This window comes from Sphaeramia orbicularis, chromosome 10, assembly GCF_902148855.1.
Source record: "Sphaeramia orbicularis chromosome 10, fSphaOr1.1, whole genome shotgun sequence".
In the NCBI taxonomy this organism is placed as follows: Eukaryota; Metazoa; Chordata; class Actinopteri; order Kurtiformes; family Apogonidae; genus Sphaeramia; species Sphaeramia orbicularis.
Window position 1 is genome coordinate 11174333 of NC_043966.1, and position 12527 is coordinate 11186859.

A 12527-nucleotide genomic window follows, 5' to 3' on the forward strand; every position below is an offset into this window, starting at 1 on the left:
TGAGGTCAGCCCTTATCATTTTCTTCAAAGGATTCTCACTTCTGTCCTTTGTTTTGAGCTTTATTTTAACAGTATTTTCTATTGATATGAAACATCTTTCATCTTAATTATTAATGTCTGTAAGTCGGAAGATCTCTCATTTTTCCTCTAATGTAAAAATATTTTTAATACCCATGGTTTTAATCGCTAAATCCTTGACATGGGGCAGAATTTTGTTCCAGTTGTTGAACTGCTGTTTGCATCTTGCATAAACATTTTTACTTAATTAGCTTTTAAACTCTTGGGATTTTAAAATTAACAACAATAGGAGCCTGCAGCTTGTTGTTGACGAACACATTTTAACTTAATTAAAAATATGTAAATACATGAAAACAATTTATTTATGCATATTTAATAAGGACATATGAATATTAGACCCTGACATGTGACATGATTAGGCCCATGCAGAGACACACACGGCCCCACCCTTGGCCTGAATAACCACACACTGGCTTAGCATGGCTTTCTTAATAGGGGTGGGACATGTGAGGAAACGGTGTGGAGCTGATTTATAGGGGAATCCTTGGCTTAGAGAGCCTCACAATCCCCCCCCGGCTAGTCATGTTCCTGTCTGTGCTTCCACAAAGGTGTTGACCCCCCTCCCCCTTGTTTATCCCCTTATCCTCCTCAGTAGAGCTTCAGTCATACTGACGGTACCATGAAGTAGATGGGAAAAATCAGCAGATGGTGAAACACTTTCTTAGGGCATTTTCTTAGGCATTGTGAGTTTCTAACCGCAGTTGGCTGACATTTCTAATGATAATCATCAGTGTCACACAAATATAAACACGTCCTTCAGCTTGAATACATGTGCTTCCTATTATTTTGAGCACATTCATGTTCAGTTTAGAAAAGCCTGTAGCCTATGCTCACGATCAACAGAAGGAGCCAAAGAAGCTCACAGTAAGCTTATTAATGTCTCTTGGTTGCTCTCCAGTATGGGCTTGCTAGTTGCCACAGCAACCAGGCCGTAGATATTGTTCAACAGAAGAGATGCGTAGATGTGGGACAAATATAAACATCACCCTGTAACCCTGGCTAGTTCTTTTCATGTAAAGCAGTGTTTATAGTGTATTATCCTTTGCAACATTATTAAAAAAGCATATTGTTGGACTATAGCCGTTCCATCCTTTTAGTTATGCTTTTATAACTCAAGGCATCTCTTTTTATTGGAGCTTACCATGTTGTCTCCATCATTTGTATAAACCAATACAGAAAATTAAAAAGGTTCTCATTGAAATTTCAGATTCCAATGCTCATGTACTAGTGCCTGCAGAAATCAACAGGCGACAGAGCACTCTGTCTTGAGTGGCGATGTGTGTTCACGCCCAGTCAAGCTGAGGGAAATCAAAAGACTCTGAAAGATTAAGGAGGTCAGGGAAAGAGGCTTTACCAGCCATTGACTGCCATGGTAACAGGATGAGCTACATCCACAGACACCATGATGTATTGTAAAAACATTGTCCTGCTGGGTATGTTCAAATATCACTCACTCTGATAGATTTTGACAAATTGTGGATTTAGTAGGAAGAGTGCTTATTGACTTTTTTTTTTTTCTTTTTTTTCTCCCCAATTATATTTCATGCTCTATGTGATCCAAATACTACAATCATCCATATCAGATAAGTTGTATTCTTGTGTATTACTATGACTATGGAAACAAAACATATCAGGGTTGTCGGTGGTTAATAGTCTGACAGAGCTGTGGAGATCATATCATCACAGCATTGCCCTATCTCAGCCTAGCCTCTTAGACCACATAAGAAGCCAGGCAGTCAGCCAGAAACACTTATCATCCTGTCATCCGTTTTTTCACCAGTTTCACAGCTCAATTGTCCTGTACACTGAGCATCCACGACTGCTTGGAGCTCTGAGCTAACTGGGTAATTTCAGTCTGAATAGATGTTGCACCAAAAATACCAAAATAATATATTTCAATGAGAAAATGCATCTCAACTTAATTTTTTTAATTACTGCTTTTTTATTTCTAATTTATTATTGCAGTATACTTTAAATAAGAGTACTTTCCCTGACTGTTCCTGTTGTCTACAGCTATGCTAATAGCATGGACACTGGAGCTACTGCTAACGTAGATGTGGAGCGTATCCCAAATTTTACACTCTGCATTGGTTGGAAACTGCACACTAAAAAAGAATTTATTACCTTCTTTTATTTATTATTGATTAATTTATTATTATTATTATTATTATTATTATTATTATTATTATTAATAATAATTTTAAAACTATAGTATTTTTTATATTATTATTATTATTATTATTATTATTACTATTATTGCTACAATTTAATATTCATTTATTTATGATTTATTACTTATTTATTACCTTTTAGTTATAGTCTGTTATTAGTGCAGCCCGGAAAATTATTGCATTGATAAATCTTTAAGGTGCTCTATGAAAGAAGTTCAGATGAAAAAGCACCAAACTCCTGAAACGCCTCAGGACCATGTTGGGGAAAAAAGTGTTGTCAATTTAACATGTGGGCAGCGCTGTGGTGCAGGGGTTAGCCCTTTTGCCTCACAGCATGAAGGTTCTCAGTTTTCTCTGGGTATTCTGGCTTCCTTCCAAAGACATGCACTGTAATGGGTCTGGTCACTCTAAGTTGCCTGTAGGTGTGAATGTGGGAGTGAATGGTTATTGTTCTGTATATGTCAACTCTGCAGTGAACTGGTGACATATCCAGGGTGTACCCCGCCCTCGCCTGATGGTAGCTTGGAGCTCCAGCGCCCCTGCTACCCTTGAAAATAAGCGAATTAATTTAACTTGTTTGCCCTCCTGTTCTATTATGTTTGCCGTAAGAGAAGTCCTTGACAAAACAAGTCCTCACCTGGATTTAACTAGACAAATACTGTCCTTCCACTGGATAATTATTGCACTGATTAACACATTTCAGTTCTTTAACTGATGTAGCCAGGAGCTTCTCATTTCTTTAACAACCATCAGTTTGTAGAGAGCATAAAGATTCTAATGTAGCAGAAATGTGGTCTAATGAGTCCAGATGGATCCTGTTCCAGAGTGAGGCAGGTGAAGTGATTACCCGAGGCTGAAAGTAATGAATTAAATTTACTCATGTTACTGTAATTGAGTAGTTTTTGTGAGTAATTTGTAATTTTTAGGTAGTTTTGGAAATAGATAATTTTACTTCTACTCAAGTACATTTTGACCCAAGTATTTTACTTTGCTACATTGGAAAACTCCCCATTTCTGAGTAAAAAATTAAATTTGGGAAAAAAAAAACAATTGCGTGGGTGTTCGCGTGCGGAATTCCCACCCTTAAACAAATGTCCTGCCCCCTCAAATAAAAGTTTCCGAAGGTAGGAAAAAGGAAAATGAGCCACACAACAGGGGGAGGATTAGAGGAATTAATAAAGTGTCTTAAGTTTCACTTTCACTTTGTACAGTTGTATGGTGTGCGTGTACTCATTAGTGGCTTTTCGAATGGATGTCTGCACAAAATTTTACCAATATTTACTAAATATTGAAAAAACAGAAGTGCATAATGTCGATTTTTTCCATTAAATCACAAATACGATGATTTTTTTATTATTGTGAAATGACACAAAAAGTAATTCCATAAATATGATGACAAACGTAAATATCATGTTGATTTACAGATATATTCATTATTATTATTGTATATTACCCCTCTATCCTGTACTAAATTAAAAAATGATTCGGTTTCCTGGTGTGTCCACACATACCATGACATGTTTCTTTTAAAACTCTTCTTATTCACTTATAACATTCGTCGACATGTTTTTTTTTTTTTTATTCACATGACTAGTTGTGGAAAAAGGTCTTTCCATTGCAGTTTTGCGTGATATACCAATTGTGCTACTCCCAAAAACCACCTCTTGCCAGTGCTAAAACTTTTAATCAAAAAACGAGTTATGGCAAAATTGTCGTTTTTCCATTGGGTAAATTTTTACGCGCAAGTTATATTCATGCAATTTGAGGCTCAATGGAAAAGCGACTGTTGTGAAGTATGTACGCACACACAATGAGGGTTGCTTCAGTTGGTCAAGTCTAGGTTCACAGTCTTATGTGTTTAAACAACAGAAATAAATATTGTAATAAGAGCTAATGGCAGTCCAACTAAATATTAGGGTCTTTGACCTGGCTGTCTATGTCTTATTGAACCAAGAAATTAAATCACTATATCATTTCTATTTCAGCAACAGCCATCTGTATACATGAAGTTTGTTGTAACAGTTTAAAAAATGAGGAACCACAAGACCTTGAGCTGCATGATTCTGCTGTAATGAGTGATGTTATGATTTAATTATTGACGACGCAAGTCCCTATATGTCAGTGAAAACTGTGGAGACATTTGTGCATAGTATATACAGACAATATTACTAGAACCCCACCCCATTATTTTCATTTGCAAAACACTGCATGACTAGATTTGAAGCAGTAACTAGACAGAAGTCTGGAATAATTTAAAAAGTATAAATCAGGGTAATAATTGCTTTTTAATTGGTGCCATGATTGTTGAGTGTAGTAGTCTGATTTATGTCGAATGATTAAAATTCACTTTGTAAATAGTGATTAAATTGTAATGAAAAGTGTGTGGTACCATAGTTAATATTGCACACTACAGCATTAATAAACCAGCAGGTGTCAGATGATAATTTCTTCCTGTTAAAAAGGTCTGTTTGTCTATTGTGTCAGCGGTAGTAAGTGTGGGAGAATGTAAGGCGGCCTAAATATCAGCCAAGTTCTCAGCACAGCATACAACACAAACAGAAAGGCCAGTCAATATTTGCTGGATACACAGATTTATTTTCTCTTTCTGTTCAAGGTAAACTGCATTTCACATCATAAATCAACAGAGAAGTCTGCTCATGACTCAATGCTTCCATCTACTGGTGATAATACACATAACCCACACAAGAGGATATTTAACCAAGTCTGTCATCTGATGTCATCTCTTTTTTCCATCTTTTTTTTTTTTTTTTTTTTTTTTACATTATTATTGTTAATTATAATTATTGAAAAAACTTGTGATATTTTTATAAAGGAAGAAAACTGTATGAGTCATCTCCTTGTCTTTGGGTTTTTCAGGATCCAAACATGCTCTCTGAAGAATTCTGAAAAACTGTGACCATTAATTGACACATATTGCACAATAAGGGAAAATACAGGTCCCATGTGTCCTATTAATAATTTAACATGCAGGGTTTAACAGGCTGGCACACCTTAATCTCCTTGTAGGAAACAGAAGGTTGACTCCGTGATGAGACGCAGGATTCTAGAGTAGCAGAAATTGGGAAAAGGATGGTGGAATGAAACCATTAATGCAGTTGCAAGTCACAAGTAAAATAATTAGAAAACAACAAAATAATTAACTTTATTCACATTTAATACACCCACTTCATTGTTTAATACACTTTCAAATGACATGATGTCTCTGAGGAGAGCAGTGACATGTCACTTTTCCTCCTCAGAAAGAGAAAATGTCATGAGACCCTACTTGTTGAAGGGAATTTTTCTAACAGCCATACTTCAAGCGAACACTTGAAAATTAACTGGGGTGAACTTCGCTTGTCACACTATGTTGCTTCAGGCAGATACACAGTGTTTTTTATTTAATTTTTTTCTCCTTGTGAAATGTTAGATAAAAGTCTGTAAAGATAAAAGTTTAAATGCTTTAAGGTTTATGTGTTGAAATGAAATGTTCAGCTTGCTGATAACAATGAATTGTAAACTTGTTTTTATTTATGTATATATTTTGTAACTGTATTTGTATTTTAACGGACCCCAGGAAGAGTAGCAACCACTACAGTGCAAAAAATCAAAATCTTACCAAGTGTATTTTTCTCATTTCTCATCCAAACATCTCATCACACTTAAAATAAGACATAACCACCTACAGAGTAACTTTTCAGTGAGATATAAGAACTTATTTTTAGACAATAGATCTTGAAAATCTTATTTCAAGAAATTTTACCAAGATAATTTTAACTTGTTCCATTGGCAGATTTTTTTGCTTGAATTAAGCAAAAAAAATCTTGAATTAAGCAAAAAAAAAAAATTGCCAATGGAACAAGTGAAAATTATATTTTTAAAAAAAAATTTAACCTTTATTTAACTAGGAAAACCTCACTGACATTAAAAATCTCTTTTCCAAGAGTGTCCTGGCCAAATGATCATGGTAAGATTTCTTGAAATAAGATTTTCAAGATCTATTGTCTAAAAGGAAGTTCTTATATCTCACTGAAAAGTTACTCTTTAGGTGATTATGTTTTATTTTAAGTGCGATGAGATATTTTGACGAGAAATGAGAAAAATACACTTAGTAAGATTTAGATTTTTGCAGTGTAGTGGTTGAAGCTAATGGGGATCTGTATTAACAATAAACAACTAGAAAAGCCCTCGGAGCGCAGACCTCCACCAAGGCAGATCAGTCCCCCCCCCCCGATCACCACCAAAATTTAATCATTTGTTCCTTGTGCCAGTATCAACATTTCCTGAAAATTTCATCAAAAAATCCGTGCATAACTTTTTGAGTTATCTCGCTAAAAGTCAAACAGACAAACAAACTGATGAAAACATAACCTTCGCTGTTCCTTGGAGGAGGTAATAAACAATATAGTTAAAGCTAATCCTTCAGAGAGTATAGCACTGCATTTGATTAATATCTCAATGAAGCTTATAACAATTGCAAAAAAAAAAGGGGGTAAAACAAAAGAAATGCTGCCTGTTCTACCCTATACACAGTCTGTTTGCTCTGCCTACTGCTGTGGACAAAGAATACCAGACTCTGCACTTACTTGATGTGCTGCCTCCAGATGATGGGTTGTCATCGCAGTCATTAGCCCGACTAGAAGGCACAAGGTTTCTGGTTGCCAACTGACCCACATTGTTCCTCACTGTAAACCGTCCTGTCACCAAATCAAACAGTCTGTCAGAGTTGTCCAAACTCTGTCACATTCAGGGAAATATGGCTTGTTTACTAGCATACTCTGTGTATTTTGCCAGCCTTCTGTCAGTGTGTTTGACTCGTGTTTCCATCTATTGTGTTATTGTCATAATGAAATAGTGCATCAGTGAGATTTTACGTGACATGACAAACAGAGGCTACTTGAGGCGGAATAGCAGCCCAGAAGTAGAAACTCACCAGGGTTGAGGGCCTTCTCTGCAGCCTTGAATGCCATGTGTCTGTGGACGATGTCTGCTGTCTTCCTCTGGTTTGCGCTGATGTCAGTCTCAGCCATGATCTCTGTTATCTTCAGGTTGTTCTTGATGGCCTGGGAGGCTGTGGAGCGAGCCAGTGAAGGCAGCTGCTCCTGGTACTGTCGGTCTGTGAAGTCTGGCTTTGGGCTCTGAAGACTTCTAACGCTGAGAAAGACAACACATACTGATGGAGTGAGAATAACTAGAAAACCGCTCAGGTGTTGGCATGCCATAGATCTGGAGGTTTAAGAACCTCATTGTTTGTTTTCAGACATAATTACAAATACTTCTGTCTTCAATACAGTGGTTTCCAACCTTTTTTGGCTTGTGACCCCATTTTAACATCACAAATTTCTGGCGACCCCAGACATTCAAAGCGGAGACTTTTTTTTTTTTTTTGCTAAAATTTTGTTTTTGATCATGTAATAGTTTGCTATACCATGTTGCAAATAAACATTAATTTTAGACAACATTTAGGCTATATAATGTATATTATTATGGACAGAGGCAGAAAAGCCAGGTGTAGGTTACTGCACAAAGTGAGAATTTTATTTTCCTTGGTCAGGATATGTACAGTCAGTCCAGCTTGTATTTACAAGGCTGACAATTAATACTGAACAAACAATAACTCAAACTATGAATTATGAAAGAGCTGCAGCATCTGAAACCGACCACAATGAACATTTGAAAGAAAAACAGAACCACAGTGCTTCAGTTTCAGCTTCACAGTTTGTCATGTCTTTTATGGATTGGGATAGTCTCCGTCAACTCACCATATATTTTTTATTAGTACTGTTTTTTCAATCACTAGAAATTCCAGGTGACCCCATGTGGGGCCCCAACCACAAAGCTGAAAAACACTGCTTTAATATCTGTGCTTTTTTTTTTTTTTAATTTGCATTTTCCAGTTTCAGCTGTCTTTCATTTGGAGTTCTAACATTAATCTATTAAAATATCAAAAATCACTACCTTTTAAAGTTCCTTTCTGCAGCACTGAGGGTGAAATATACAAACCAATTTCTATCTTTGAAGAACATTGCTTTTAAACATATCAAACATTACTAGCTCCTAATTTATTTTCTTTGTCATCCCTCATCAGACTTTACCTTCTGTTAGTTAAAAGTGTATAAATCTCCTGCACCAACAGTTCTGCTGCTCCCTGTTTACAGTGGATGGTTCCATGAATCACTTCATTCAACAAGTGCAGATTCAGCTTCTGCAAAGACTGAGACAAAGCACACTTTAAGTCCACAAAACCTAAAACAAGATGGGAAACTTTCCAGATTCAGGTGCTACTGTCAGGTAGTGAAAATATCAGCATCTTTCCCTCGTGCATTTGTTTGTCTCTAAAAAAAACCCCAAAGCGTATAAGACGATTTGTTCATTAAAAATGCTTTTACATCCATTATCAATGGAATTACATAGACATTTCTCTTCAGCTCATTATATTTTGAGATGTTTTTCTCTTCTTACCTGCTTTATCTGACTCCAGTTTTCCTGTTTGGCAGAAAATGATGTCCCCTTGTCGTATGAATACACCAGGAACTCTTTGGGGTAATAATGAGCGAATATCTCTGCCACTAGGTAACCATTGGAAAAATCTCTGTAAATAAAAAAGTAGGGAAACGGATACTCACTGTACTGGTGAAATTCAGCTTTTCTCTTTCTTTTTAGTTAGTATTTGCTGTGTCAGTAGAAATGGAAGCAGTGTTTTTTTTTTTTTTTTTTTTTTTTTTTTGTGATAGCAACTTTATACCTAAAGTTGAGGAAAGTTGAAGAGTTGAAATCAAGATGGAGTTGGAGTCATTAAAATGTGGAAGGTAACTTATCAGGTAAGATTCAGGGGACACATCCTTGCTCGTATTAGAGATATAAAAGCAGGGTTACTTATTTTCTTTTTAAAAATGTATGTAGGTGCAATGGGATGTGCAAGTACACTGCAAAAATCAGTATCTTACCAAGTGTATTTTTCTCATTTCTATTTAAAATATCTCATCATGATCAAAGTAAGACAATCACCTAAAGAGTAACTTTTCAGTGAGATATAAGAACTTTTTAGACAATAGATCTTGAAAATTTTATTTAAAGAAATCTTACCAATATAATTTTCGCTTGTTCCATTGGCAGATTTTTTTGCTTGAATTAAGCAAAAAAAATCTTGAATTAAGCAAAAAGTCTGCCAATGGAACAAGTGAAAATTATCTTGGTAAGATTACTTGAAATAAGATCTATTGTCTAAAACAGGGGTCTGCAGCCCATGGCTCCGGGGCCAAATGCGGCTCTTTAGTCTCTCTTTATGGCTCCCCTCATCAAAAAACATAAGGAGCATTTTGAAATGAACTGAATGAACCATTACTTTTTAACGTTGTTATAGACCTACATCAATTCTAACAATGTTCATGTGCAAAAATGTGCAGCCTATATACAGTAAAACAATTTTTTGACAGCATATAAACCAAAATGTATGTCACACTACATTATTTTCTTGCTAAATTTAATACAAGATACTCAATTTGCTTTTGTTAGTCGTTTGGCTGTTTAAAAGTCAGCCCATATCCATGAAAGTCGAGCTTTTTATCTAGTACACAATGTAAATTTGTTTTGGAAGTAGTGTACATCATTAGAAAATTGTACAAATCTTAAATGTTTTCTTTATTGTAACTGTATAATTTCAGAAATGCATCAAACATTGCATTATTGTAGTGGAAATACAACGTTAGATAATAAACTAAGTACAAATAGGCTACAGAAGAACAGCCCTGGTAAAATGCAGATGTGTTTAAATATTTTTTCACATTTTTTCTTCTTTTTCAAGACAACAATGGCTCTTTGGATTGGAAAGTTTGCAGATCCCTGGTCTAAAAATAAGGTCTTGTATCTTACTGAAAAGTTATTCTTTAGGTGATTATGTCTTATTTTAAGTGTGATGAGATATTTTGACTTGACCTGTAGCCATAGTGTAATGTAATGTAAACATGCTTAGAATGTGTGTGACAGACTGCAGTGGGATGAATAAGAGTGAATAGCTGGGTGTGAATGAATACTTTATATCGATGGAGTTATAGAAATGCATTTTACTATTTTTTTTAAAAAAATGTTTTAGTCTTTATTACTGTCTGTTTTTTTTTTTTGTTTTTTTAATTTAATATATATAACATCAGCCTGCCCAGGGACTACAGATGGAAATCAGCAGTAGTGCTAGAACCTGGCACCTTACATCTCTCATTTTTAAGGTTAATGTATATTGTGCATTGTCCCTGTCTAAGTAAATAAATAAAAGGAAATAAAAGGAAACTACAAATGAGAAAAAATACACTTGGTAAGATTTTGATTTTTGCAGAGTATTATTTTTTGGGATAAAAAGTGCGAACTGTTTATGTTGCAACCATTTTAGATTCACTACTTAACCTAAAGGATATGTGATATTGTTATACTATTATTATTGTTGTTGTTGTTGTTGTTGTTGTTGTTGTTGTTGTTATTATTATTATTATTATTATTATTATTATTATTATTATTATTATTATTATTATTATTATACTAAATAATAATTGCTATATAATGATCAGAAGGAATAGTAATTGGGGGTAGGAGTACATAAGTTTGTACTTCTTCCTACTCCTTTTCGAGCATGTAATTTTCATTTCATTTGTTTTATTATTATTATTATTATTATTATTATTATTATTTACTATTATTATTTATTTATTTTGTTGTTTGTTTACTTATCAGTCATTTATGTACCAGTACTTATATTTTGTTGGCTGATTTTTGTTTTGATTTTACTGTCTACATGTTCAAAATAAAGATTTCATTCATTCATTCATAAATGCACACTTTGGATATACATGTCTCTAAAAATGAGTGCGTGTGAACATATTGCGGCTAATTTAGGCATTTTATTCCGTTTTCAGACCGCCTGTTTACCTGCGCACATTCTTAGGATAACGTGATAAGTCGAGGTTCTGCAGCCACTGGACCACTTCTCTCGGTAATCCTGTGTTTTTAGGAGACGGTGCGTAAGACATGTTGCCGTCAGTCCAAATGGAACCTGCAATTTACTCATGTACCAATCGTTACGTCTCATAAATCCATTAGTGAAATCTAAACAAGCCAGTCATTTAGCCCTAAAGATAATGTCCGTGTTGTCAAGGTTCTGACAGGTTGACTGTCTGTTGCCATGACAGCGACGGCACGTACGTTCCTGGTCGTGCGTCAGGTCAGCGGGTGCAGCGGTGACTGTTTGCTGCCCCCTAGAGGTTGGAATAGAAACAGCTTTTGAAAGGCTGTAGATCAGGGGTGTCAAACTCATTTCGGTTCAGGGGCCATATTTAGCCCAGTTTGATCTCAAGCGGGCTAGACCATTAAAATAAAGACTTCATAACCTATGAATAATGACAAATCCAAGTTTTTCAGTTTGTTTTAGCATGGAGAAAAAAAACCCAATTAAATAATGAAAATATTTACATTTTATAAAAAAGATGTGAACAACCTGAAAAAACAGACATTTCATTTGAAAAATTAGTGCAATTTTAACAATATTATGCCTTGACTTATTACACTGGGTGACAAAAAAAAATGTTTTTTGCAAGTTGTCTAGGTTTTTTCAACTGAATTAGGACCATTTTGCACCGCTAAATCCAAAAATGACATCTGTTTTTCTCAATCAGGTCTGTTTTTTTTGCTAATTTGATTTTGAAAAATTTGATCTTCTCACAAAATTGATGACATTTTTGTGACTTTATCAGTTGATTTTTTATTTAGTTCTCAACCAAAATAGGTTTTAAGAGAAAAAAAATCATTTTCTAGCAGGATGTATTTATTAAACTTCAGAGAACTCTTCTTGCCTTTGGTCCACTGACGCAGATACTCAGTGCATGACTTGCATACCATGTGTGGCACCCAAACTTTATCTTGGTCACCAAGTTTAATACCAAAATAAGATTGGTATGCACACTTTATGAAACTTGTGACTTGTTCCTTGATTCCTGCGGTGAATACACAATGGTGTATTCACCGCAGATATAGCAGAATACGTCAGGCTTATTTTTGCAAGATCTTCTAGTCGAAGCCATTTCATTCACCTGTAATATTAAAAAAAACATTAATCATAAATTGGCAAAAGTAAAAATCTTCAGAACTCGTTTATTGCAAGAAATATAAAAGAATTTTGTATCATATGATGTGAAAATGCCCATAAATGTAAGCAAAAATGTTAAAAAGCCAATATGTAGCATAGTTCAGAAAGTTGACCTGATTGAGCAAAATTTATGTGATTTTTGGATTCAG

The 12527-nt window shown here is 34.9% G+C and overlaps 1 protein-coding gene across 1 annotated transcript; it reads right to left on the reverse strand.

Annotated features, from left to right (window-relative positions):
- Positions 1–4823: 4823 nt before the first annotated feature.
- spata4 (spermatogenesis associated 4) lies at positions 4824–11452 on the reverse strand. Its single transcript, XM_030144720.1, has 6 exons — positions 11166–11452; positions 8712–8841; positions 8345–8463; positions 7183–7403; positions 6836–6946; positions 4824–5313 (listed from the first exon to the last, which is right to left on the reverse strand). The coding sequence occupies exons 1-6, from the start codon at positions 11264–11266 to the stop codon at positions 5222–5224; spliced, it is 774 nt and encodes a 257-aa protein (XP_030000580.1). The 5' UTR covers positions 11267–11452; the 3' UTR covers positions 4824–5221.
- Between the last annotated feature and the right edge of the window lie 1075 nt (positions 11453–12527).

What these genes read in the sequence shown, in the direction of transcription:
- spata4 (XM_030144720.1), bottom strand. Translation starts at nt 11,266, where the DNA reads ATGTCTTACGCACCGTCTCCTAAAAACACAGGATTACCGAGAGAAGTG. An exon ending in TATCCTAAGAATGTGCGCAG is followed by an intron (nt 8,842 to 11,165) that starts GTAAACAGGCGG and finishes TTTTATTTACAG; the next exon opens with AGATTTTTCCAATGGTTACC. An exon ending in ACACTTTTAACTAACAGAAG is followed by an intron (nt 7,404 to 8,344) that starts GTAAAGTCTGAT and finishes TGTCTTTCTCAG; the next exon opens with CGTTAGAAGTCTTCAGAGCC.